The 25,602-nt window shown below is 40.0% G+C and overlaps 2 protein-coding genes across 3 annotated transcripts; both read right to left on the bottom strand.

Moving 5' to 3' along the window:
• Positions 1–470: 470 nt before the first annotated feature.
• Positions 471–19,035, bottom strand: LOC116618481 (inhibitor of nuclear factor kappa-B kinase subunit beta). Of its 2 annotated transcripts, XM_032382206.2 has the most exons (28): positions 18,854–19,035; positions 17,933–18,035; positions 17,440–17,649; positions 17,012–17,081; positions 16,549–16,634; positions 16,367–16,459; positions 16,256–16,297; positions 15,650–15,732; positions 15,514–15,572; positions 14,913–14,961; positions 14,368–14,500; positions 13,689–13,753; positions 13,270–13,396; positions 12,709–12,811; positions 12,464–12,495; positions 12,078–12,169; positions 11,883–11,984; positions 11,763–11,812; positions 11,402–11,460; positions 11,015–11,118; positions 8,061–8,119; positions 7,757–7,859; positions 7,260–7,356; positions 6,851–6,898; positions 5,785–5,822; positions 2,400–2,450; positions 1,942–1,993; positions 471–1,335 (listed from the first exon to the last, which is right to left on the bottom strand). In XM_032382206.2, the coding sequence occupies exons 2-28, from the start codon at positions 18,032–18,034 to the stop codon at positions 1,288–1,290; spliced, it is 2,157 nt and encodes a 718-aa protein (XP_032238097.2). In that variant the 5' UTR covers position 18,035; positions 18,854–19,035; the 3' UTR covers positions 471–1,287. The 2 variants fall into 2 exon arrangements, with proteins under 2 accessions (XP_032238097.2, XP_032238098.2); XM_032382207.2 differs by lacking the exons at positions 471–1,335; positions 1,942–1,993; positions 2,400–2,450; ... (3 more) ...; positions 7,757–7,859; positions 8,061–8,119 and adding an exon at positions 9,496–10,477.
• A 479-nt stretch (positions 19,036–19,514) lies between these two features.
• LOC5512745 (bifunctional arginine demethylase and lysyl-hydroxylase JMJD6) lies at positions 19,515–24,819 on the bottom strand. The gene is made up of 8 exons (XM_001633036.3): positions 24,610–24,819; positions 22,613–22,974; positions 21,925–22,025; positions 21,602–21,845; positions 21,331–21,476; positions 21,063–21,105; positions 20,715–20,932; positions 19,515–20,387 (listed from the first exon to the last, which is right to left on the bottom strand). Exons 1-8 carry the CDS (start codon positions 24,662–24,664, stop codon positions 20,318–20,320), a joined length of 1,239 nt encoding a protein of 412 aa, XP_001633086.2. The 5' UTR covers positions 24,665–24,819; the 3' UTR covers positions 19,515–20,317.
• Positions 24,820–25,602: the final 783 nt, after the last annotated feature.

Genomic DNA, 25,602 nt, shown 5'->3' with positions numbered 1-25,602 from the left:
TGAAACCGCCAGACAAGGGATTTACCGTAATAGAAATAGAGAATATATCAGCTGTCGTTCATTGGTTAGTTATATATATAAGCCAATTACGTGCCTCGTCTCATAGGTCACGCACGTGAAGTAGTGTGCGGTTTTTTTCCCCCCAAAAGCCAGTCACTGTGCCAAGCCATGTAAACATGGCGCAATCCAAAAGTTTTTAAGGCCACTTCCTTCGGGATTCGAAGGGATAAAAAGACTAGTAAAGAAAAAGGTGAATGATATCCCTCCATTTGATATTGACCATTTGACGCAAACATTTAATTCGCCAAATGAGTAAAATCGACTTTTTGCGTCGCGACAGCAATTTGTACGACTTCCAACGTTTTCCAGTAGCATTGAAGCTTTCCAACATTTTATCTTTTGCATTAGCTGAAGCATAGATAAATGATTCCACAGCATTGAAGTGGATTGAAAAAAGGTTGCTGGAACCGACAGAGCAAAACAGTTCGATTTTAATTAGGAAACAAATTGGTGCATTTATGAAAATGTGTACAATACCAAAAACTGGAATTCGACTCTGCCAAATTTTCTTCTTTAATAAGACTTTTATAAGACTTCTTCAGGGCAGACTCAAGTCTTAAGTATGCCCTAAGGAAGTCTTACTAAAGACGAAAATTTGGCAGAGTTCGAATTCCAGTTTTTGGTGTATTGTATTCATTTTTCTGGTCCACAATCACGATTATTTGGGTTTTATGAAAATGTGTACATATACCGTAAATGATCTAATAAACGCCCGGGACGATTATTAAATTTCGACGGTCCGAGGCGGGGCGTTTAATAGATAGGAGGCGTTTATTAGAGAGCGGCGTTCTTTACAAACTATGAAAATATAACAAACCCAAGTGCGGTGGAGTTCTTGTCTCAGTCAGGATTACGTAAGCCTGCATAGCAAGTATTTCTTGACATTAAGCAAGTCTCACCCAGTAGAAGCCAAACTACTATGCGGTTTGTTTTTAACCTGGGAGGGAGGGTAGGGGGGCGTTAAATAGAGGGGGCGTTTTTAGAGAGGGGCGTTCATTTCAAACTTGTAAGCTTAGGGGATAATAGATATTAACTGAGATTGTACAGTCGTTATATCGATTGAATATATCCCGTTCCTGTTCCCCTCCCGTTTTTTTAAGTCTAGGGGTTGGCAGGTATGCTATGTACATTTGAAAAAATCGACCGCGATTTCTATTCCTATTCTCCGACGGGCCTGACTCCCTTCCTTGTGGTACTGCTATCAGGCTTCGCGCACTTCTCTGAAAATCAACTGTTGGTGTGGTCATCGTCCTCCAGAAAGCTCCAATCCAAAGACTGCGACAAGAAACAACATCAAAATTAAATTTAATGGATGGCTTGTAGCATTTAAATGGGGTCGAAAGGGCTACATCATCTGTTGTACATGAGAAGGACAACCAAGAAACCACGAGGATTCGTGTGTGGTTAACTTCCTTCTCCAGTCTAGTGGAGGATGGTGGATGAACAAGGGACGTCACATTAGTAATGAATGGACTCTGTTAGCATTCAAATAAAGTAAAGCTGTGTATTTAGAAAACTCCATGACCTTTTATATATAAAGCGGGTTACAAAGAAGCCTTAAAGCTTGTATTTTCCCGGTATTCACGACTCGTTTCAGGTTAAGAAACGTGAATATAACTTTCTGACGGTGGATTCGCGATTATTTCGCTTTCGCGATTGGTGGTTCTTCTAGAGTCTTCCCAGGCAGGGGCGGATTTGAAATGTTTGGGCTAAAAACAACAAGAAATATAAGAAATTCACGGAAGAATAATGAATCCCCCCTCCCGTTTTTGAAACGCCCCTGGATCCGCCCTGCAGGTTTCTCTATTTTCTGCTTTGGAGTTCAGGGGCCGGTGAATGAAACAAAAAAAGTCAATGCAGGCTTTATGATATAATCATCACCTGAGTAATTGTGTTTTGCTCCTCCTTGACTGAGGTCATGGCTTGAGCAAAGCTACAAGCAAAACAGGAAAGTTAAAATTAAAAACAGTGCAACAAATAGCAAACTAGAAAATAAAACGCCATTAAGTCCATAGTGCGAGGCGCGTTTCTTTGCCAGCAAGACAATGTTTCGCCAATTAACCTAATCAGTTCTGATTGACAGGAAAGCACGTCTCCGTAATGCACTAATGGGCGCTGAAGTATTTTTCTGTCACGCTGATTGGCTAGTGAAGATCATGTTCATCAGATAGATCAACTATCAAGGTGGTTGTCGTGAACCAGAAGCGGAAGTGCTCCAGCACAGTGACCATCGCAGTGCGTCGCACTGTTTTTCACATTTTTTCAAAATTTATCCAATAGGCACTATTCACTGAAACAAATCGCAGCAGCTGGGTGGTGGGGGAGGCATAAGTTCTTACCTGTTCATCGCGTGATAGCTCTGGTCTATAACATGTTCTGTGTCCTCGCCGCTAAGAAACAAAAGCATAGTGAGCGTATTGCCATACCCAAAATATGGCTAGTAGATGCTTATGGTAAGACCCGTGCAAATAACGCCAGCATTTAAAGCGAGACGCTGGCTCAGCTATACTGGCGCTGTTTAAATCAAACCAAACAATCGAAACCAGACACCCCCCCCCCCCCAAAGCTTGTGTATGACTACGCGCTATTCCCAAACGAGACATGGATTATGGATTCGCCGAGGTCGCGCAACAACGAATTTGGCTGTAAAGTGGTTTGCAAACATTTCATTTGTCTTGTGGTTAAAGACTTCGCCCAGGCCGCTGTTGGTGCTGTTAGCATACCATGTTGGGAGGTGCTGTGAACTTGTTTGCAAACATTTCATTTGTGTAGTGGTGAGAGACTTAGTCGCCATGGCAGATGTTGGTTCTGTTTGCACAGGGCTACACCTTGTTGGTAGATCAGATAGGTCAATGTGCACAGGGCTTTACCTTGTGGGTAGATTAGATAGGGCAATGTGCACAGGGCTTTACCTTGTGGGTAGATCAGATAGGGCAATGTGCACAGGGCTTAACCTGGTGGGTAGATCAGGTAGGGCAATGTGTACAGGGCTACACCTTGTGGGTAGATCAGATAGGGCAATGTGTACAGGGCTTTACCTTGTGAGTAGATCAGATAGGGCAATGTGTACAGGGCTACACCTGGTGGGTAGATCAGATAGGGAATTGTGCACAGGGCTTAACCTGGTAGGTAGATCAGATAGGGCAATGTGCACAGGGCTTTACCTTGTGGGTAGATCAGATAGGGCAATGTGTACAGAGCTTTACCTTGTGGGTAGATCAGATAGGGAAATGTGCACAGGGCTACACCTTGTGGGTAGATCAGATAGAGCAATGTGCACAGGGCTTTACCTTGTGGGTAGATCAGATAGGGCAATGTGTACACGGCTTTACCTTGTTGGTAGATCAGATAGGGAAATGTGCACAGGGCTACACCTTGTGGGTAGATCAGATAGCGCAATGTGTACAGGGCTTTACCTTGTGAGTAGATCAGATAGGGCAATGTGTACAGGGCTTTACCTTGTGGGTAGATCAGATAGGGAAATGTGCACAGGGCTTTACCTTGTAGGTAGATCAGATAGGGCAATGTGTACAGGGCTTTACCTTGTGAGTAGATCAGATAGGGCAATGTGCACAGGGCTTTGCCTTATGGGTAGATCAGATAGGGCAATGTGTACAGGGCTTTACCTTGTGGGTAGATCAGATAGGGTAATGTGCACAGGGCGTTACCTTGTGGGTAGATCAGATAGGGCAATGTGCACAGGGCTTAACCTGGTGGGTAGATCAGATAGGGCAATGTGTACAGGGCTTTAGCTTGTGGGTAGACCAGATAGGGCAATGTGCACAGGGCTTTACCTTGTGGGTAGATCAGATAGGCCAATGTGCGCAGGGCTTTACCTTGTGGGTAGATCAGATAGGGAAATGTGCACAGCGCTTTACCTTGTGAGTAGATCAGATAGGGCAATGTGTACAGGGCTTTACCTTGTGGGTAGATCAGATAGGGCAATGTGTACAGGGCTTTACCTTGTGGGTAGATCAGATAGGGAAATGTGCACAGGGCTTTACCTTGTGGGTAGATCAGATAGGGCAATGTGTACAGGGCTTTACCTTGTGGGTAGATCAGATAGGGCAATGTGTACAGGGCTTTACCTTGTGGGTAGATCAGATAGGGCAATGTGCACAGGGCTTAACCTGGTGGGTAGATCAGATAGGGAAATGTGCACAGGGCTTTACCTTGTAGGTAGATCAGATAGGGCAATGTGTACAGGGCTTTACCTTGTGGGTAGATCTGATAGGGTAATGTGCACAGGGCTTTACCTTGTGGGTAGATCAGATAGGGCAATGTGCACAGGGCTTTGCCTTATGGGTAGATCAGATAGGGCAATGTGCACAGGGCGTTACCTTGTGGGTAGATCAGATAGGGCAATGTGCACAGGGCTTAACCTTGTGGGTAGATCAGATAGGGCAATGTGTACAGGGCTTTACCTTGTGGGTAGATCAGATAGGGCAATGTGCACAGGGCTTAACCTGGTGGGTAGATCAGATAGGGAAATGTGCACAGGGCTTTACCTTGTAGGTAGATCAGATAGGGCAATGTGTACAGGGCTTTACCTTGTGGGTAGATCAGATAGGGTAATGTGCACAGGGCTTTACCTTGTGGGTAGATCAGATAGGGCAATGTGCACAGGGCTTTGCCTTATGGGTAGATCAGATAGGGCAATGTGCACAGGGCGTTACCTTGTGGGTAGATCAGATAGGGCAATGTGCACAGGGCTTAACCTGGTGGGTAGATCAGATAGGGCAATGTGCACAGGGCTTAACCTGGTGGGTAGATCAGATAGGGCAATGTGTACAGGGCTTAACCTGGTGGGTAGATCAGATAGGGCAATGTGCACAGGGCTTTGCCTTATGGGTAGATCAGATAGGGCAATGTGCACAGGGCGTTACCTTGTGGGTAGATCAGATAGGGCAATGTGCACAGGGCTTAACCTGGTGGGTAGATCAGATAGGGCAATGTGTACAGGGCTTTAGCTTGTGGGTAGACCAGATAGGGCAATGTGCACAGGGCTTTACCTTGTGGGTAGATCAGATAGGGCAATGTGCGCAGGGCTTTACCTTGTGGGTAGATCAGATAGGGAAATGTGCACAGCGCTTTACCTTGTGAGTAGATCAGATAGGGCAATGTGTACAGGGCTTTACCTTGTGGGTAGATCAGATAGGGCAATGTGTACAGGGCTTTACCTTGTGGGTAGATCAGATAGGGAAATGTGCACAGGGCTTTACCTTGTGGGTAGATCAGATAGGGCAATGTGTACAGGGCTTTACCTTGTGGGTAGATCAGATAGGGCAATGTGTACAGGGCTTTACCTTGTGGGTAGATCAGATAGGGCAATGTGCACAGGGCTTAACCTGGTGGGTAGATCAGATAGGGAAATGTGCACAGGGCTTTACCTTGTAGGTAGATCAGATAGGGCAATGTTCACAGGGCTTTACCTTGTGGGTAGATCAGATAGGGCAATGTGCACAGGGCTTTACCTTGTGGGTAGATCAGATAGGGCAATGTGCACAGGGCTTTACCTTGTGGGTAGATCAGATAGGGCAATGTGTACAGGGCTTAACCTGGTGGGTAGATCAGATAGGGCAATGTGTACAGGGCTTTAGCTTGTGGGTAGACCAGATAGGGCAATGTGCACAGGGCTTTACCTTGTGGGTAGATCAGATAGGGCAATGTGCGCAGGGCTTTACCTTGTGGGTAGATCAGATGGGCAATGTGCACAGGGCTTACCTTTTGTGTAGATCAGATAAGGTAATCTCATCCTCCATCTGAAAATGATGCGAAAAACACTAGTAAAAAATGTAGGCTCGCTATAGTCTCTGTCAGCCGCCATTTTGTCATCCTAGAACCGATGAGTAAATAAGCACACAGTTTCTTCAGCTGATCTGGGGATGCAATTGTGATATTTTCTATTGATTCTGGCTAATAAAGTAAACAATTTCAACACATAATTTTACTTTCGATAGGGTAAGAAAGGTGTGGTTCCCTAGGGATCTTTCGAAATGGAAGAGCTGAGAGGAGGCGCTGTCGAAAATACGCGCATTTTGCATGTAAATGATAAAATGATAGGCCTTAGCGAAATAGCATGTGATACTAACGGTTTTAGTTGACACAATCTTCGTAGAGGATTCCGTAGCGTCCTGATGCTCATTAGAAGAGTGTCCATCATAAATTTTCCTTTGTTATTGGTTATAATTGAAATAAAACGGTTTATTTGCAAGAAAATTTTTAAAAAAACCGTTCACGATTGAAATCCGATACTTTATCAATGATATTTGATTGATTGTTTCTCAGTTACTTGCTTGAATTAGCCGATGGAAATGGATTCTTTGTGTGACTCAGCATTTAGCTAGAGATAAGCCGCCATAAAGTGGCGGTGTGGTCGGCCTTCTTAAAGCATTTCTGTCAAGGTGGCCCCGGTAGCACGCGTCGTATCAGATAGCACGTTTCTCGCATCCTTATTGGCTTACATTAAAAAACTGTCAAGGTGGCCCCGGTAGCGCGCGTTGTATCAGATAGCACGTTTCTCGCATTCTTATTGGCTTACTTTACAAAACTGTCAAGGTGGCCCCGGTAGCGCGGGTTGTATCAGATAACACGTTTCTCGCATCCTTATTGGCTTACTTCAAAAAACTGTAAAGGTGGCCACGGTACCACGTGTCGTATCATCATATAATACGTTTTTCACATTCTCGTTGGCTTACTTCAAAAAACTGTAAAGGTGGCCACGGTAGCGCGTGTCGTAGTGTAAATACGAAAACCTCAACCGAGTATTGATTTAATACCCACATATTACCGTCTGGCTGCGAAGACTCCAAACGTCCTCCTGTCTTTTTCTTTGAAGCTGCATGATAGAAATACAAACAATGAACCCAGTCAAGGCAAACTTTTGCTTCACAAAAGAGAATACAAAGAGAATACACCATAACGTTTAAGTGTCGGATCCAGGGGAGGTAGGAAGCGGTTCCCCCATCCACCTCCCCTCCCCCATACATCCTCCCCACTTTGAAAGAATGTTCTAAAAAAAATGAGAAGCAGCTAAATGCCACAAATGTATATGTTTTAGTGCAGCCTTCCACGTCGCAGGCCAAGAAAGATTTAAACTATCATTCTTATTTAACTTCTTCTATATATATCAGGGCCTTTCATATTTGGAAAAAAAGATTTTGGAACTTGAAAATGCCCTGTTATCTTGTGCGGATTACCTTAGCTATTTCTAGATGTCTGTAGTTTATTTCCTCTCTCTTCTCTTCTAATTGAGGTACTAATGTCTGTAGATTTTGTGTCACTTGAAAAATGCAGCTAGTGGAGAACAGAAAATAATTTCATTCTTATTAAAAAAAATATTCCAAACATTATAATCATAGTATTTTAAAATAAATTGGATGATATAACTGTTGAAAGGGGAGGGGGGTCACTTTGATATTAATCATAACAATCGTAACAACTGCCTTTCTGTCAGACTAATAACCAGACCGCAAAGTATCACGGGTACGGGGATCTCTGATAATGGAGCAACGAACTCAGACAATGGGACGCAAAGCATCACGGGTAGGACGAACTCTAGATGTTTTACTAACTTACCTACCTGTGTCATGTCCTGCTTAAAGCTTTTTACGTTCCTCGCTTTTGTTCTCTTGTGAGAGACTGGGTACGATTCTGCCTCACTATCGTGTACAGTACGCTTAGGGAGACGGCATACCTTATATGGGTATTCACATCCCTGAGAAGTTTCTCTCTTGTAATTAGGCAACGCCTGACCACGGGAGCCATCTCGGAACAGTGCCCCACTCGCTGGTCATACACTGACATCACAATAGGAATAAAGTCAGGACTGTGAATACGAGCCACAGGTAGCCCAAGCTCTCTATTTGTGCTTATTGATCTTACGTAAAACACTTTCTGGCTGTATTGAAGCGACTTCAAGGTTCTGAATTTAGGGCGTGGAAACTGAGAGGTGTCCTATTATCTCAATCAGTTTTCAGCTTTGTTGGATTCGTACCGACCTGTACTGTTGGCGATCTTTTGTTTTAAAGACTGGTACACTTTAACCGCGTCTTGGTATCTGAACAAAGAAAATATTTATTATTAAAAACTATAAATAACTCGGTTTAGAATTATTTCACTAACTTGCTCTGTTAATTGGAAATCGTGCATATTCTAATTTATCAGTCTAGTATGCCCCTTACAGTAAAAAAGAAGATATAGAAAGAAAACTTTTAGCTTAATTTTGCATTAAATACCCGATTTATAAATACCAAATCAGTCTGAATCCCGGAAATGAGTGTTCTTTTGTTTTGTCAAAACTATAGCGCTTAAGTAGTCTCCCCTGATGCTTTTGGGTGCGTCTCTATAGTATTTACAATATTTCACCAAACCCAGCACACATCTGCTATTTAGTTTGCATGTAGCCCGCGAAACAGGCTCTCGGAAAGGGTTCCAGGAAGGCTCCCGGAAAAGCTATTCTTCCGGACGTAGTGCTCGGCCAAAATAAGGAGATTGAGGCCAAAAGGGAAGCTCGGCTGTTCGCCATCACCTCCGTTTTTTCGCACAACTAAGAATTAAGGCATACGTCGGACACCAAACATGTACCTTATTTAATCTAACCTATTGTTTTTGAAATAGATACATTGAAGGTACGACGTTTGCCGCGAATCAGTTCAAGTGTGGTTAATAGATTCCAGTTCGAGTCACCGAGTCTAATCGACTCGTGGGTGGTGCGCCTGACGGTTTACGTCATATTCTACTAGAACCGAATAAGATAAAAATATTATGTACATGAGAAAATAACTGATTCAAATCCAAACATTTGCTCAAAATCTGTACGTGCACCTTCTCACCCACCAAAAAAATCCGGATCCCGCCTTAAAGAGCATACACTTCACGTACTGATCAACAATGCTTATTTGTTATTGTTTATATTTGATAATACAACGGTGTGTATATTGCAAAGAAACACTAATATAACATGACTCATACGATAGTTTATCGACAATGCTTGAATGAAAGTGTTCTTCAGTTTCTCACTTGTATGTTTCAAGCCGATAGGACCATAGATACTTTGCATGACTAGATGTATCGCGTGGCTCGGTGTTGTTTGGGAGCGTAAAAAGGCGGAGTAATTAAATTCAACAATTTAATAATTCAACATTTTACATTTAAATATTGTTTTTTATACCTCTTGATAAACGAAAATCCATAAAATATGACAGTAATGTCTTAAATCCTTTCTATCTTAAATATATCCCAATCTACAAACATCTCAGAAGCTACAGGGTAATCCCTAATATATACTTTTATTGTCTTTTTATTATCTTGGTTTCCTCTTTTTAGTATCCTAGTGGTCTCCCCTACTTAGTATCCTAGTGGTCTCCCCTACTTAGTATCCTAGTGGTCTCCTCTTTTTAGTATCTAGTGGTCTCCTCTTTTTAGTATCTAGTAGTATCTAGTGGTCTCCTCTTTTTAGTATCTATTGGTCTCTTTTTCAGTATCTAGTGGTCTCCAATGTTACAGAGTGATATCTCATTTACACGGCCTATTTCCGTCCTCCTAGATACTGTTGATGCTCTAACTCTTCTAAAGAATGACCGAAAAGTTTTCTGGAAGTCCTTCAGGTAAATTATATACAACAAGGGGCTCAGGCTCGCATTCAGCAAAACAAGATACAGCACAGCGATTTCAGGATCGCAGAAGAAATCAGCAAACAATGACGAGGAGGGTGTAAAGATAGATACAAAATACCCAGGCAGGAGACAGCCAATAAATAACACAACAGAGCTCAAGACCATGCGATCAGCAGACTTTAGCAGTTTGAGTCTCTTACTTCGCTGCAGTGGTGGGAGGGTTAGCAGGAGACGACAGCGACGGAGACGGATGATAATAACGATATTAAGCAGCAGAGCAAACACGGCAATCAGCGCGAAGATGGTGACGCTGATGATCTGGAAGACGGTCAAGAAGGATCTGGCGACACAGTGTAGCGTAGGGTCGAAGAATGGATGCCCCACCTCGACCTGAGCGACAACGAACGCGTAGCTGCACAGGGCGGCCGGTAGTAGCCAGGTTATGGATAAAAGAAGTACCAAGATGCGGCGGGATATCGGAGGGACCAGGGTCAAGACTGACACCGCACGGAACCGGCCCAATGAGATAAACAACAGCGTCACGATGGAGACAAACGGCGCGGACGCGTACACGAAGTAGAGAAGCTTGCAGAGGAATTGTCCTGTTGTCCCATCACCTGCTTTCCAGGAGTCACCATATTGCGACGACAACAGAACCTCTAGGTACGGAGGAATTCTAACAGCTAAGGTTAACAAGTCTGAAAGTGCCATGCTTGATACCATGATATTAATGGGCTTCCTCATTTCTCGCATCGTCCAGACCAAGACGATGACGATGAGATTGCAAACCGTTCCGAAAACTAGTAGGAAAATCAACGCAACGATGTGGGCAAGTTGTAAGGTGTTGCAGGATTTCTGGTTAAATAGTCCCGTTTCGTTTGTCAAATTGAAATCATCATAGTAACATGTTAGGTTGTTGGTCAAATTGAAATCATCATAACATAATAAAGAGTTATTCGTCAAATTGAAATCGTGATAAAAAGATGAGTTATTATTTTCTGGTATTTGGATGGATGTGTTTATCGCCATTGCCGGGAATCTCATACTTCCAAGATTCGTGATTAACTTGCCGTTGCCATATAATTTCAGGTCAGTTGGCTCAATTGTGTTCACGAGAATTGGAAACTTGTAGCCCTACGGCCAACTTCGATAAAATCACATCATCAATGTTTGTTGTCTGATCAACACTGAATGAAAAATACGGCGGGCGTATAAAACATAACAAGACATTAATCATAATTACGGATCGAAAGAGACAGTGAACAGGAAACACATTCTTTCCTTGCAACAATTAAAACCCTTGGAAACGGAGCCCACGGTTATAAATAGTTACTTACATGTCATCCATAGCTATCTGAGCATGCGCGTACGAGTGTCTCTGTAGCTCCATCACGTGACCTTGCAATTTCGTGACGTCATTCTCGATAGTCGAAATATCAACCTGCGAATATCAGAAGGCTGATGTGACCCGATATAGGCGCAAAAGACGATGACTTTTTAACAAGGAGAAACAGAGAGATAAAATAAGTAACATTCAATATAAATTTTAATAAATATAATAAATAAATATTTTCGTCTTTCAAACTGCTTTGGTATTTTAATCTTTTATTTTATTCTACATCCAGACTCGAACCCATTTTTCATTAATAATGCTTACAGTTAAAAACAGGGGATTTGATAAAATACCGGACTCCCTACTTCCGTGATAATCTACGAGCACTTACAGTTGAGAAACTCTCGACGGTTCGTTCGGCTTCCTTCCATGACCGGAACACTCCATCACCTTCAGTGAAATAAAGTAGATTAAATAAATCATAAATAAATGAATTAAAAAATTAAAGTTCTCTTCTGCAGTTTTGTTCATAATAAAAAAATAATAATAAAGCTCCTCCAAGGAAAAAAAAAAACGATAAAAAATATACTCGCCATGTCTCAACCTATAAGAGGTGAGAGGTCCCATAACTTTGACGCGCTAACACACTGGGCCACCAATAATTCCATTAACACTAATGTAAGGGGGCTCCATTTTTTTAGTAATTTATTGTCTGCAGAAAAAGGACATGTACTTATAATTAAACCACTTACTTTTTAAATGTAAAGCTTCATCACTGTAATGTTGCAAATCTGTAGACAGACTAAAAAAACGATTTACTTTACAAGTAAAAAATAAACAAGATGAAAAAAATACCAGCCAAGACTACTCACCTTTCTTTGAAAAAGGCAACCCGTTCGCGCAAGCGCAGTAAGTCATTTTGCAATGAGCTTCTCAGCTTTGTGAGGTGTGCGTTGAGCTTCAGCGCGTGTTTCCTAGCAACGGCGGAAAAAAATTCTTGGAACATACTGGATGTAGGAATGCAAGCAGCATAGCCAAAAATAATTTTGTGATTGAGGTAAACATACATTGCAGCACGGTGAGCTTGGAGAAGATGCTGGAAGTTCTCCTTCTGATCTTGGCAGAAATGCAAAGCCTCTCCCTGGGCCTTCTTGAGTTCCTGGAAATGTGGCCATCACATCTTGTCAGCCCAATTATCAAAGAGGAAGAAAAGTTTTTGTATGGACCTTATATCACAAAACTTAAATCTTCAGCTCAGAGGAAAAAAAACAATTTCCAGATTCGAAAATCAATGCCTACTGTTTAGAGAATAAATTGTATTTCCTTCCTTTCTTTCTCATTCCATTTGATGAAGAAGTTCCCTCGTGGCAAAATGGCAAATTACATTAGAGCAGATGTCTTTCTTCGGCCGGTAAGATAACCACCTATGTCATTGAGCTTATAGGTACATTACCTCGAAAAGAAGCAGCGTTTTGGGCTCAGTGACTAGAAAAAAATGCAAACCAGCATCAATGAAATATATACAACCACAATCAATATCAGAATAATTATCAGCATTATCATCACATCATGAACATTTTTATTATTTTCATCATAATATCATCATACTATCACTGCCCAATCACTGCCATTATATAAAACACTATACAAAAAGTCCGTCAAATAATAATAACATCAAGGCAATGTGGCTCCTTTTACCTATAGCTTGTACAGATGGTGAAAGACTGAAGATTGGCCGATAAGGGGACTGAGGTTTTCCATTTCGCATGAACAAGAACATCAACTGCTGCTCACCATTGGACTAGAGATAGAGGGAAAATATCTGATGATTTCATGCACACAAAAGATCATCAGTAGGTTTCATCATCTAGAACTCTCAACAGATACGAAGTCAGTTCGAATTACAGGGCTCCAGTTTATCTGAGCAAAAATAAGACAGGTTATCATGGTTTCCTATATGTTGAGCTTTAATCTCGTTAGCAAACCTACAGAATGTACCAACCTATAAGTTCTATTTTCTACCCATTTTCATCTGCTTGACGCAATACGTTTTTATCACAATACTACATTTTGAAAGATCAAAGCTAATTCAATAAACTCTGATAGTTACTTTGCATGATTTTTGCTGTTTTCAAGCATTTGGAAATAACACCAAAGTGCAAGTACCCTAAGCTGCTTCAATCATAGCTTATCCTGCAATTAAAATCAGCTAAATTATATCCCCAAAGTATCAAAATAATTAAAATGTGATCTACGCACTGTTTTCCCAAGGAGCTTTGAGGTAGGTGCGTCATCCAGTTGTATTTCCCCTGAAGCAGTAAGTAACTCCTGGGAGTCAATTGGGATTTCTGTATCATTCTGCAGTTTTTGTTTCAAAGAGCCAACCCTACCATAGACAACAGGATAAGGTAAGGAATGAAGGCACAACGCACTAAATAGTGGGGACATTCTCAGATTTTCGGATTTGACCAAAAAGGGAAAGTATATTTCTCTAAATTGCTTAGTTTTGTCAACAGATCCTAATAAATACAACAAGCTTAAATTCGACTCTAACCCGGAGAGAGGCTTTCCCTGTGGGTATGGGCTGTTCCCCATGGTTTAAAGCCTTGTAGTTTGAAAGAAACGCTCTAGAATACTTAATAACAATCATGCATTCACATCGCTAGGTTCTCACTTACGTTTCCTCTGCTACCACTTCATATGAGAATATGACACTGTTTGCAACACAATAGACATGAACAACCTGTGTATAAAAGATGTGCTTATTAATCGGTAGTTTAAAGACTACACTATGGACAATAGTAAAGCTATGTCTATATAACTGCAGCCAATACTTTGAAATAAAATAGCTGTTCAATGGAACATGATAACGATAAAATGAGATACCCTTTTGAAGATTGACATGTGCTGATGAAAATAACAATAAGTATTGTGTTAATTTAGTGTGGTTAGTCGATCATTTCAGTCAATGGAACATGATATAGATAAAATGAGATACCCTTTTGAAGATTGACATGTGCTGATGAGAAAACCATAAGTATTGCGTTAATTTAGTGTGGTTAGTCGATCATTTTCTCAAGACAAAAGCATATTTCGGCACCTAACACAACAAGAATGTTGGGCAATTTTTTTTTATTGCGACATGGAAGTGATGGTATTCTGTTACCTTGAAAAGGGAAAAAGTAAAATCACCTTTTTCAGTTAATTGGCAAACCTTTACAAAATTCAGGCTACACCCCTATAGAAAAGCCAATGGAAAAGCTTTGTATAGCGATCTTAAGCGATCTTCTGGTGTTTCCTTCTTATAATGTTTCCTTTAGCAGAGCTACTACTGTTTGCATGTGGCTTGACACTCACCTTAGCATTAGCAAGCTCCTGTATAACATGGAAGCAGTCCTGTACACCATCCTCACGCTGCCTTCCGCCTCTCTCTTTGGCATCCCATAGCAGCAGAAGTCGTAAGAGGAAAACGTACCTTTCTTGGTAAAAACTATAACGCAGTAGCAAATTACTGTTTTAATTGATAGGACTCAATAATCTTACTGAAATAAAATAAATGTTCAATTATAATGCAAAAGAAAACGAAAGCACAAGAACAAAAATTATTGACTTTTTTTTGTAAAGTTTTCTTTCTAAAACTGCACCTTGACAGTTATTTGAAATAAACCAATAAGCATACAAGAAACCTGATTGCCATGAGCTTTTATAGTCTACAGAAAAGTAAAGCTTTAGTGTGCATCAAATATGACGGAAACCTCCTAGTCATGAAGTTTGTGATATGGTTGCAACAGTGGCACTCATCACATTAATGTATATAAGGCCTTTAAGTGGCTGAGGGCTTCTTGAAAGTAGGAACAATACCTACCCACACTTTCTTTCATTTTTGTGCTGTAACGGCATACCTTGTTAAAGAGTTGGGAGTAGGCAATAGTTCAGAGAACTTTAATTCACCTGGTAGGAGAAACAAATGTAAAAAAAAATGACACATGTGCACGATTTTCATGAAATAACCTCAAGGCATCAATAGGGACAGGTTCTCAAGCTAAAATACTAAAAACGTTGCTTGAACCATCGTACCAGTTTTAACTGTAATTGCAGCCTGAGACACTCATGATTGGTCTCAAGGCCTAAAGAGCCAGCTATCATATCAACCCTTGTTTTTCTTTATGGAAAGAAAAGCAAGGAAAACATGGAAAGTTGAATAACTGAGGAAACAGCCTCAAAGCGCAGAAGAAAACCAATTCACTACCCTATTTTTTGTATTTATTTCATTTTATTAGTTTTGCCTGTCAGGCAGAGTAGCCACAACAGCTATAGGCCAATTACAGTGGTCCCTACTCACATACAGCAATGAGCTCAATCTGAGCTTGAACCCAGGTTGCATTGGTGTCAGCTGTGGGCTCTCACTGCTACATTTTTACTTTTCCAGAGTCTACTAAAAACCATGGTAATTGACCATTATCACCCTCCAATGGATATAAAAAGTCCACAATGTAAACCTACCAGAAGCATCAAAGTATGCGTGAATATCCCGAGCTGACTTTTCTCTGATCTCCATGTGCCTGAAGACAACACACATCTCAGCGGATAAATCAAGAAAAGGAATTAAAAGCATTGTACAGTACATGAGTGTATGTACCACTGGACAGGTGACAAATCCGGAAAGGGGCGGCGGCCAGTTATGCACTCAAACACCACAGTTCCAAGGCTCCAGTAGTCGACCTGGCCAGGAAACAACCAGAATTAACCTGGTAAAAAGGAATTCTAAAAGAATGGTGTAACTAGAAATACTTCTACCAAATACTACTGGAGAGACTCAGAGGGGAGGGCCAGGAGGAGGAGGGAGGGTCCTTGGGACCAGGCAAACCCTGCTTGCTGCCAAAAATAAGAGGAAATGTAAATGACCTTGTTCATAATGCAGAAGAAAATGTCTTTTTAATGGCCTATTGTACCTCCATTAAAATCATTCAAAAGATACTTTTCAGTTAATTCTACAGAGCTCCCAATAGGCTAAAAAGGGCATCAGTAGAGAGTACTCTTGCTTTGGGGAACATGAACATTGCAACCCAATGTTGATCCATTGTTGATCTAATTTGTAGGAAGAGGGGCCTTGGTGGCTTCTCCTATATTTGGGTAAAAAAATGCTTCTCTTGGCTTGGACCCCTTACACCCCATTAAATACTATCGTTCACCTTAAAATAATAGATCTTTAGGGGCCTGTAAATAGTTATATACTCATCCTTACAGTCTTGCTATAGCTTCCATTTCCTGCTAGAAGCTCTGGGGCCTGTAAAACAAAAAACACATACATTTACATTTTCTGGAACACCAGTTTGTTAGAATCAAATGAAAGTACCAGGTATTTCAATGTTCCAACAAATGTAGATGCCATGCTGCCCTGGTCAAGTTGTTTGGCATAACCAAGATCAATTAGTTTGTAAACTGCATTCTGGAATATCAAACATAATATAAAGAATAAAACAAAGTGAAATAAGGAAGGCAGGCATCCAGCTTTTGACAGTCTTTTATATACTATACCCCATTAATGAAGTTGATAACAATATTCTCTGGCTTGAGGTCTCGGTGGATGATACGTTTTGAATGAAGAAACTGCACTGCATTGGCTAACAAAAATAGAAATGACTGTGTAAGATGTTCACCATAAAAACAAACACGCTTTATTTTTCATAGTTCCCTCTAACATTACACCAAATCTTCTTCCAGGATCAGGGGTAGATCCAAATGTTCACAAGGGGGTGGGGGATCATCAACACAAAAGGGAGGGGAAGTTCCCCCAGAGGGGGGGGTAGGCTCCTGATTCCTCTGTATCGGCCACTGTGAAAGTTCTCATTGGACATTACAACCAATCTTCCAGGATTTCAATTCAATTGTCAGAACCTTGTTAATTTATTAAAGGCAGAAGGTGACATGAATGCAGTACCAAAATGTTGTGTAGAAAGGGACACACCAAGGGGAATTTAATAGTTAGGCTGAAACCTACCTATATCTGTGATTACTCTCAACACAGAGGCTTCTTTCAAACCTGCACAATTATCTGGGGAATTGAGAACCTGTTTTGCACAGAATGACAAAAAGTTTGGTAATTAATTGGTTAGAATAATACTATTCATATAAGACATTCTGAGTGAGACCATATTATGTGACAACTCAAAAGAATATGTAATGCCTTTTTGTTTGACTTGACCAACTTCCTGTTCAACAACTTACAGTTATTTTTGAACAAGTGCTCCCCAAATGAACAGAGAGCTTCAGTTTCAAAATGGTGTCAGTGTTCTGTAATTAGTGTATGAGTAAACTAGTTGATGATTTTATCTGTGCTGTCACATACTGAAAAAAAACATTTGGGGGTTTGGAGAAAAATAAAATAAAATAAAATTTTCTCAAAATGAGAGAGCATGAGTTTACTACCTTTCTGAGGTCGCCGCCCTCACAGTACTCCATGCCAAGCAAGGGCAACTGACCTTCCCTCACATCTAACACAGCAGGAACATCAATGGCTTTGACAATATTTGGGTGATCTAAACCTTTCATGATCTCAACTTCCTTTTGCCACTGATTTCTGTTGCTTGGGCTCAAATCCAGGCGACATTTCTTTAGAACAATTTGTTCTTTTGTAATCTAGAATGGAATTGAAAATGTAAAATTCCAAGGTAACAACTAAAATAAAAGAATTATAGAGTAGAGTGGGTGGTAGTCTCCCTTGCAGCTGTTCTGGATGGGTACAGAGTGCTCCTACACAAGTAAGGGGACTTTTTGAAGGTCTATAAACCTATGTTATAATCATTAAATATATCTCTTTTGGGAAATAAGCAAACAATGTCTGTTTCAATAAACAAAACATTTCAAGCATAGAAAGAAAACAATAAGCATATACTGCCTACATAAACTACATTATGAGTACCTTGTTTTCCCAGAGTGTGACAGTGCCGAAACTCCCTGTACCAACACACCTCTCCTCAACCCACCCGTCTTGGGAAGATTGCCGTAGCTTGTTTGATTCCATGCTGTGAAACAGATTTAAGAAAATGATTAACAAGAAAACATGGAAATGTGAGAAGGCCTACTTTTCTGAAAAGAAAATAATGACAATTTGATGATGATGGAGGTGAAAATGACATTAAAATAATCATGGTTGCAGTGATAATGTATTTATTCATTTATTTATAAGCAATATTTATGCAGGTGGGTCCAGCCCCGGGGAGGGAGGGGGGGGGGACTCTCCAGAAAAGTAGACAGGGGTAATTGTCCTATCTTTTAGGGTATAAAGCTTTGACCAACTGCTATCCCTTAGGGGGGTGTTGAAGGATTTTTCCAATTCTGCTATCTCTTATTATTAGAAATTCCTTCATCCACACCCAATTTGCTATGTTTTAGGGATGAGAATTTCTGTTGACACCCAAAGGGCTATTTTGCGGACAATCACCCCTGTCCGTTTTTATCAGAGTCCTCCCCCCTCCTCAGGCTCCAGTTTCACAAAGACTTGCTGTTTGAATGGAAACCTGCCTTTAACGAAATACAATATACAATGCTACATGTTAGATACAAGGATGACAACAATGATGCATATGTAGTCTGCTTAGCATTGAATTGAGATTGTAGCATTAAGGATTCATAGACAAAAGGTGCAGTGCCTTTTTCAGTTTGCAGAAAGAGAAAACAGAAACTCACAACAGATGAGATTGGCTATGAAGTATGTCTGACAATAATCGCATAGCTAGAATAAAGCAATTTACACCAAGATCAGAAAATGCAGTCCATGTTTATGATTTACCAGCAAAAATCAAAGTTGTCAAACTTAAAACACACAATTTTATTTACTAACCTGAATCAATGTCCAAATATGTTATGGTTTCAGCTCATTGCGTATTTTATATCACAGTTCCAGTCACGGCTATTTTAATTGGAAATAATTTTACATTTTGGCTGAATTTGAGTTTTCACACACGACGTTCGGGTAGGTTTAGGTTGTTCCCCCTCTTCGTTCTAATAAACAGGAAGTGACCCGATAGGCCTCATGGGAATTGTAAAAAAAAAGCGGGATCCCTGTGTGACAGGAGAACAGTTTTTTTCTACTCCGCATTCTTGTTTTAGGCCTTTGTAAAACTTTCGCGAGTATGATTAAAACTATTAACCTATTATTGCTTATAAATTATGAGTACTACATATTGTAAGAGTGTTTTTAAGTAACTGCTTATTGCAAATAATTGTATGGTTTATCCAGGGTGATGACATAAGATTATTGCACCGGTTACATGGTACTTTCAAAGTACACGTTCTGCTAGTCAATCAATTTTTTTCTGTCCACAACTAGCTCAAGATAATCTAAGGGATTCCCCTACACAGTTGGCCTCTGTCACGCAATGTGCTTGAGAGAACAATGTCAGAGACTACTCAGGTTATAACAACCAGGGAAATAATTAATAAATCTGCTTTTAAAAGGGAGAATCAAATGAAGAACTATCAAAGTCAAAAGAATGCACATGAACAATTTCATTTTTTTTTTAATAATATGGGACTCACAACATAAACTATCACAAAATAATTGTGACTATAATAATTAGATGAAGACTAAGCTATAAGCTTAGTCTTCTCTGTTCTGGACTTGCTAGGTTTTTTAGCCCATTACTGCAGCTTAAGCACTACCTAGCATGAAGTGACCAGCATGGCTAAGGTGTGATGGAGACCCATTAGCCTGGAGTGTGAGATTTCTACTAAAGAAACAGGCGTGTAGACAGGGGGATGCACAGACACCCCTCCTTGGAAGCCTAAAAATGGGTCATTTCTTATTAAAGAAGGCCAATCATGCCACCATTTTATGCTCCTGCTCAATGCCGAGTCACACAGAGAATCCATTTCCATCTGCTAATCCAAGCGACTAACCATGATATTTTCAATCAAATATTGTCAATAATGTATCAGACTTAATTCTTAGATTGTTATTTTGAAGTTTCTTTGCAAATAAACCTGTGTATTTTCAATGATAACAAAAACAAAAAAGTGGTTGATCGACATTCTTTAAGGAATCTTCAAATAATATCCTTTTCCATATAATTAAAAAGTAGTGTGAACCCCTCTCAGCCAATCCTGGGTACACGCTTGCAAATTACTATCATCTACATAATACATTTTTTCCTTGCTTTCTTTGTACATTAATTTCCTCTCGAGTGAGTACAAAAATATATTAGAATGATGGCAAAAAGGTGTTTATGCTATGTAAGACTTCCTATGTAATACAGGAAACTTGTCATTAACTAGCATTTTAACAGTATTACTAAACATCCCATTGTCATCTGCATCGCTTGGGAGATCGGCTAGTGCTTCTCCGTTTACTGGAGGATGGTGGGTCGTTCCTTTGCCTATGAAAAAAAAACGGAGATTTTTTACATTTTTTCTGTGCTTCGATAAGTATAAAATGAATAGGGTGTATAAAATAAGTGAATAAAGTATTTAAAAAATCAAAATGCTCCTCCTACCCATAGCAAATAAATAAATAATGCAACTGCCCTGAACAATAATTGCTCAATGTTTGTTTTGTTGTAGCTATAGAATTTCCCTTCATTTCCCTACACCCTCTAATTTTTTTATACCCACCCTATTCTTCGCCTCACAAACTTTATTTTGAAAGCAATAGAAATGCTACTGTCTATTAATTTCTCTTGGCTGCCCACTACCAATAGAGATACCTTTTTCTATGGTGAGTCTGGCCTCGCTCAAGAGTGTTCTCCTTCTCCTTGCATCCAGTATCCTCATTGTCTGATGAATCCACACTAGAGGAATCACCCTCACAAGATGATGACGAGGATGAGGATGAGGAGCCTGATGATGAGGAGTCTGATGCAACACCTGTTGGCTCGTCTAAGTTAACCTGCTGTGCCATCTTGTAGATTTCTGGGCGCTGTTTCTAAAGACAATTAAATAGGATATTGTAGTATCCAAAATGATGATGGATGGCAGATCTGGCTGGAGCCCTTGTAAGATACAGTATAATATTTGTTTAAATTGTCTATAACTTTGACTTTTGCTAAGCTTACCTTTAACCTTTTTAGCCACTTCTTGGACAGCTTTGGCCTCCCTCTATAAATCATTAACAATAGTTTAAGTCAACACATAAAAGTACACATGCTACTGGACATAAAACCTATAGTCAAGCATCAATTGTAAAAAAAACTTGATTGATTTTTGTAAGGAAAATACATTTGCTGAAAATATGTTAACCTTTATATAGCATAGGTTATTGAGATTGGCTATAATAATTAAAAGGCAGTTCTGTGTAGACTGTAAAGACTTTGCATAGCTAACCTTACAGTCTTGTGCCAAACAATAGGGAAATTGACCGGAGAGGAGAAGTTTTGTGTGACAGCAATGGCAGCGTCAAGGTTTACCACAACATGCCACCATCCACCAGGAACAAACACAGTTTCACCAGGGCCCTGCAGGACTTCAACCTGAAAAGAAACAACATGATTAAGTCAGGCATGTATTTAAATATTGTTGGGAGCAGGGAGGAGCATGTCCTCTCCCTGAACCTCAATGGAAACAACAAGACTAATGAATACCTATGAATACCTACAGGTTTATATTCTTCTGGCCAAGAAGACAGCTGGGTTTTGGGGTAGACATGAGTAAACCAGGTGATAGCTTCGTCTCGTTGCTTCCCTCCTTCGCTGGACGGTACTTTCAGCATTTCTTGAGGCACAAAAGTTGGGAACATGGCCCAGCGCTTGTGTCCACTAACCACACTATTCCAGGCACTTGTACCTAAGGGGTCAATATGGATGCCAGTCCCTGACCGTGCTGGGCCCATCACAAACCACCTAATACAACAAAATAGCTTATTCAACCCTAGTATTTTATATCATGCTTGTGTTTTTCAAAATTAACTTGTGTGCATACCTATATGGAGGCCTCCTTTTTTCACCAGCATATCGAAATAGGTCATCTGCAAAAAAACGTGGCACCTCATATTCCTCCAGAAGCTTTTTCTTGACTGGGTGCTGTGAACATGGAAAATAATAAAAATGTGTTCTTAATACACATTTTCTGTAATATTCTGCCAACATACAACAGCAATATGTTTCTCACTGTGCCACATTAAGTGTAAATAAACAATAAATAAAATTGTCTACCTAATCATCCTCTTAACATATGTACAGTGCAACAAATTATGTCTGACCATGGAACACAGCTAAGGATTGGAAAATTTTGTTGCTATTTTTTTTCTGAAGGAAGAAAAAATAGAGATCATGGACCATCTGAGTAAAGGTGAGAACTAACTAACTTAACTCACAACAAGAAATCGAACCTGGACCCAGTGAAGAGAAGCACAGGCACTACACATTTGACGTTCTGCCAAATGTAGCACTCAGCCCCCCCCCCCCCCCCAAGTAAGATGCACACTCTCATTGGGTATTCGAAAAAGGGGAAACCAGGGAGGTTCAACCCCCTATCTCAGAAAGTAAAAGAGGCAGGTGAATCCCCATTAAACAGCCAACTTAATTTAAAGAGCCACCTCCCTTAGTACTGATAATGTAACTTATTAGAGTGTTGTATTTTAATGGATGACGTAAAGTATATCTCTCACCTCTCCAAATGAGCTATCAAATATATACAGTGGGCTGTCGTCTTTATTATGCTGTATATATTCTGAATAATATTTCATTTTCATCTTGACAGCATAGCCATCATCATCCTCACCAACTTTAAATTTCTGATGTCTAAATTTCCTTGCCAGTCTCTCAAGAGTCCATTTTCTTGAGGCTTGCCAATGGTCAATAGCATGAGTTAGAACAACTGGTTTTCGTGGTCTCTCATATCGTTCAACAAACTCTGATCGTGAGATCTTGTTACAATCAATGCGATCAATGTTATCATTTACACTGGTCAAACTTGCATCAAAGTTTTTCAAACAGTTCATCTTTGTCCAAGCATTCTCATCCTTCAGCTCTGTAAAAAAAAAGAGTTGTGTCATCAAAAAGATAAATACATATCTATTTTCTATCCATTTGCAAAGACATGCACATTGTAGTGTATTAGCATTTTATAGGATGTAATTGATTGGTGGTGTAATTGATTATGTATGTAAATAATTACGTAACAAGTGATTGTTATGCCATATAAGGTCAAAGGTGTATACTATATAATTATCTGAATTAAAGAATAAAGTTAGTCTACAGTATGAATCAAAGTGAGCAGTTGTCTTGTTATATGCCGAGCTAGGGGTGTCTACAAAACGGACTTAAAAAAGACCTAAAACCTAATACCTGTGACCCCAAAAGCAATGACCTCCAAAATTTTGCCGTTATTGTTTAGCCTACCTTGTTTCCCAAAAGGGCTACACAGCGTGGAAGTTTCATGTGGAATCAGTGATCCTTATGAGATAATAAGCTTATTAAAAAAAAAGGGAACTACTTGTGTTTCCAGGTGGTCGTTTCTTAAAACACCGATAAACTCAGAAACCGGAATGTCACCCGGTAAACATTTTCAGGTGTTTCTTCCAAAATCTTAATTGCTCCATGTTCTAGTTGTGTCGAGTTGTAGAAAGTTTTCATCACAGAGAAAATCATTCCACTGTGCGCCTAAAAATATAAACAGCTTTGCGAAATTATTTGTTTTTCTACAAAATGAGACTTTATTTACTTGTTCTTTGTCTTTCTTTCGAAAAATGTCGATGCCAAAGCAATTGTTGGGGTGCAAGTTGTCTACAGACATTGACAAAGCTATGATTTCAATACATATTTAGCCAATCTATTCATAAACTTTGGAAATTATAATTTACTTGTCGGGAACCCGTATCGGCGCGCTATGCAAAAGCTTTGTTTTGATAAACACTCTTCCTCGCCAGGGAGTTTGAAAACTTTTTTAAATAACCGGTAATTGCCTGGTCTGTTAGGTTACCGGGAGAGTTTTTGGGATAATTTTTCGGGCAAAGGAGCGTGTCAGAAAAATGTGTGCAGCTACAATTTTTAATTGGAGAAATAAACGACGATTAAAAATAGTTCATTGGCGTGCACATGAGGATACTTCCTCCGTGAAAAGCACCACAAAATTCGCTGGATTACCTCATTAGGATCACTGATTCCATATGAAACTTTCGTGCTGTATAGCCATATGGGAAACAAGGTAGACTAAATAATAACTGAAATTTTTGGGGGGTCGTAGCTTTTGGGGTCACAGGTTTTAGGTATTAGGTTTAAGGTCTTCGTTTTGTAGACACCCGCCGAGCTAGAGATATTCCAAACACATGCATGTGTGTACATGTAAACTTTTGTTCCCGTTTACTTACTTGGTACTATACTCAATTCGTTGATCAATCTAAATTAATAGAATCATGTGACAACGAAAATTAAGATTATAAATCCATTCTTTATATAAGTAAGTATCAAGTAATAAGTCCAAGTACCCTTCAAACCTATTTATTAACATTAAAGTCAATAAAATAAATATCCAGTTCCTATGGAACTGGCAAGATTTTTTGGAAAGAAAATGATACTAAACACAAGTTACCTAACTATATGTTTTAGTAACTAACTTAACAGTGAATCGCTGTGTTTCGGCTGTATTTTGTCAAACAATTCTTACCGGGTCTAGCTTTCCTCTTCACGGCTAGAATCCTCCTTTCAGTTTTAGAATCCATGTATACGATAGTACTTGCACTAATCCAAACAACTGTGTTATCGTTGGATTACATCAAGCATCAAAAATGCTGTAAAATATGAGTGTTTCCACATTCTCCAGTCCTCGTGTGTTATATACAACATCTGGTTTTGGTGCCTGCAGTTAGTCAGCGGCACACCACAGGCAGACGGTAGGTACTTCACATATGATCGGTGAAGTGTGTTCAAGATCGGTACATTGACCCCTCAACCGGCCTGTACCAACTTTGGGAAGTACCCACAACCCCAAAAATTCATAAATGCAAAATAAACACAACAAGATGAAGATACTCAGGCATCAGTCTAAGGGATAAATGGTCTTGAAGATATGCATCCAACCAAGGTGTTGGCAACTACTCTTAAGCCAAATAATAGCACAGGTTCTTTGACAGATTTCAAATCGAACAAGGAAAGAAAAGCAGAATCCCCCCTCTCAATAAAACGCTCAAAATACCACACAAGGGAGAGAGATCAGCAAACACAGCTCAAGACACAAATAGATACATTTATTCTGATCCTCCAGGTTCATTTCCATGGCCTCAAAACACAATGTCCGCTCCTTGAAGGCTTGTAAAACCATGAAGATGCCTTTACGGATTGCAAAGCATTCTGGGAGATCCAGGGAAAAATTCACGAGGGGAGGGCCAGTCAACACTCCTCTCCCCAAAGTCAGAAGTCTTTTCACCCCGAAGCCAAACAAATCAATTCCAGGTCATACAGACCCAGAATAGCAGTGTAAACAATTTTGGAATCAATTTGGTTTTAGAAAAGACAGCATTTAGGAGAGCTGTGGTGATTCATTAGAAAATTATTTTCTCATCCAGGCAAAGCCAAACAAGAAAAAAATCATCATGAATCCACCTTTGCTTGCAAATATCCATAAGCAAGGCACTCAATTATGCCCCAAAAGACTTCATGA

The sequence above is a fragment of the Nematostella vectensis genome, chromosome 3 (genome assembly GCF_932526225.1).
Source record: "Nematostella vectensis chromosome 3, jaNemVect1.1, whole genome shotgun sequence".
Taxonomy (NCBI): domain Eukaryota; kingdom Metazoa; phylum Cnidaria; class Anthozoa; order Actiniaria; family Edwardsiidae; genus Nematostella; species Nematostella vectensis.
Note: the sequence above shows the minus strand (reverse complement) of the source record. Positions and strands in the feature narration are given on the sequence as shown.

What these genes read in the sequence shown, in the direction of transcription:
- LOC116618481 (XM_032382206.2), bottom strand. Translation starts at nt 18,034, where the DNA reads ATGGAATCAAACAAGCTACGGCAATCTTCCCAAGACGGGTGGGTTGAG. An exon ending in TTATCAACTTCATTAATGGG is followed by an intron (nt 16,460 to 16,548) that starts GTATAGTATATA and finishes TTGATATTCCAG; the next exon opens with AATGCAGTTTACAAACTAAT. An exon ending in TTGGAACATTGAAATACCTG is followed by an intron (nt 16,298 to 16,366) that starts GTACTTTCATTT and finishes TTTGTTTTACAG; the next exon opens with GCCCCAGAGCTTCTAGCAGG.
- LOC5512745 (XM_001633036.3), bottom strand. Translation starts at nt 24,664, where the DNA reads ATGGATTCTAAAACTGAAAGGAGGATTCTAGCCGTGAAGAGGAAAGCT. An exon ending in GAAGAGGAAAGCTAGACCCG is followed by an intron (nt 22,975 to 24,609) that starts GTAAGAATTGTT and finishes TTTTTTTTACAG; the next exon opens with AGCTGAAGGATGAGAATGCT. An exon ending in TTGATAGCTCATTTGGAGAG is followed by an intron (nt 22,026 to 22,612) that starts GTGAGAGATATA and finishes CCATGTTCACAG; the next exon opens with CACCCAGTCAAGAAAAAGCT.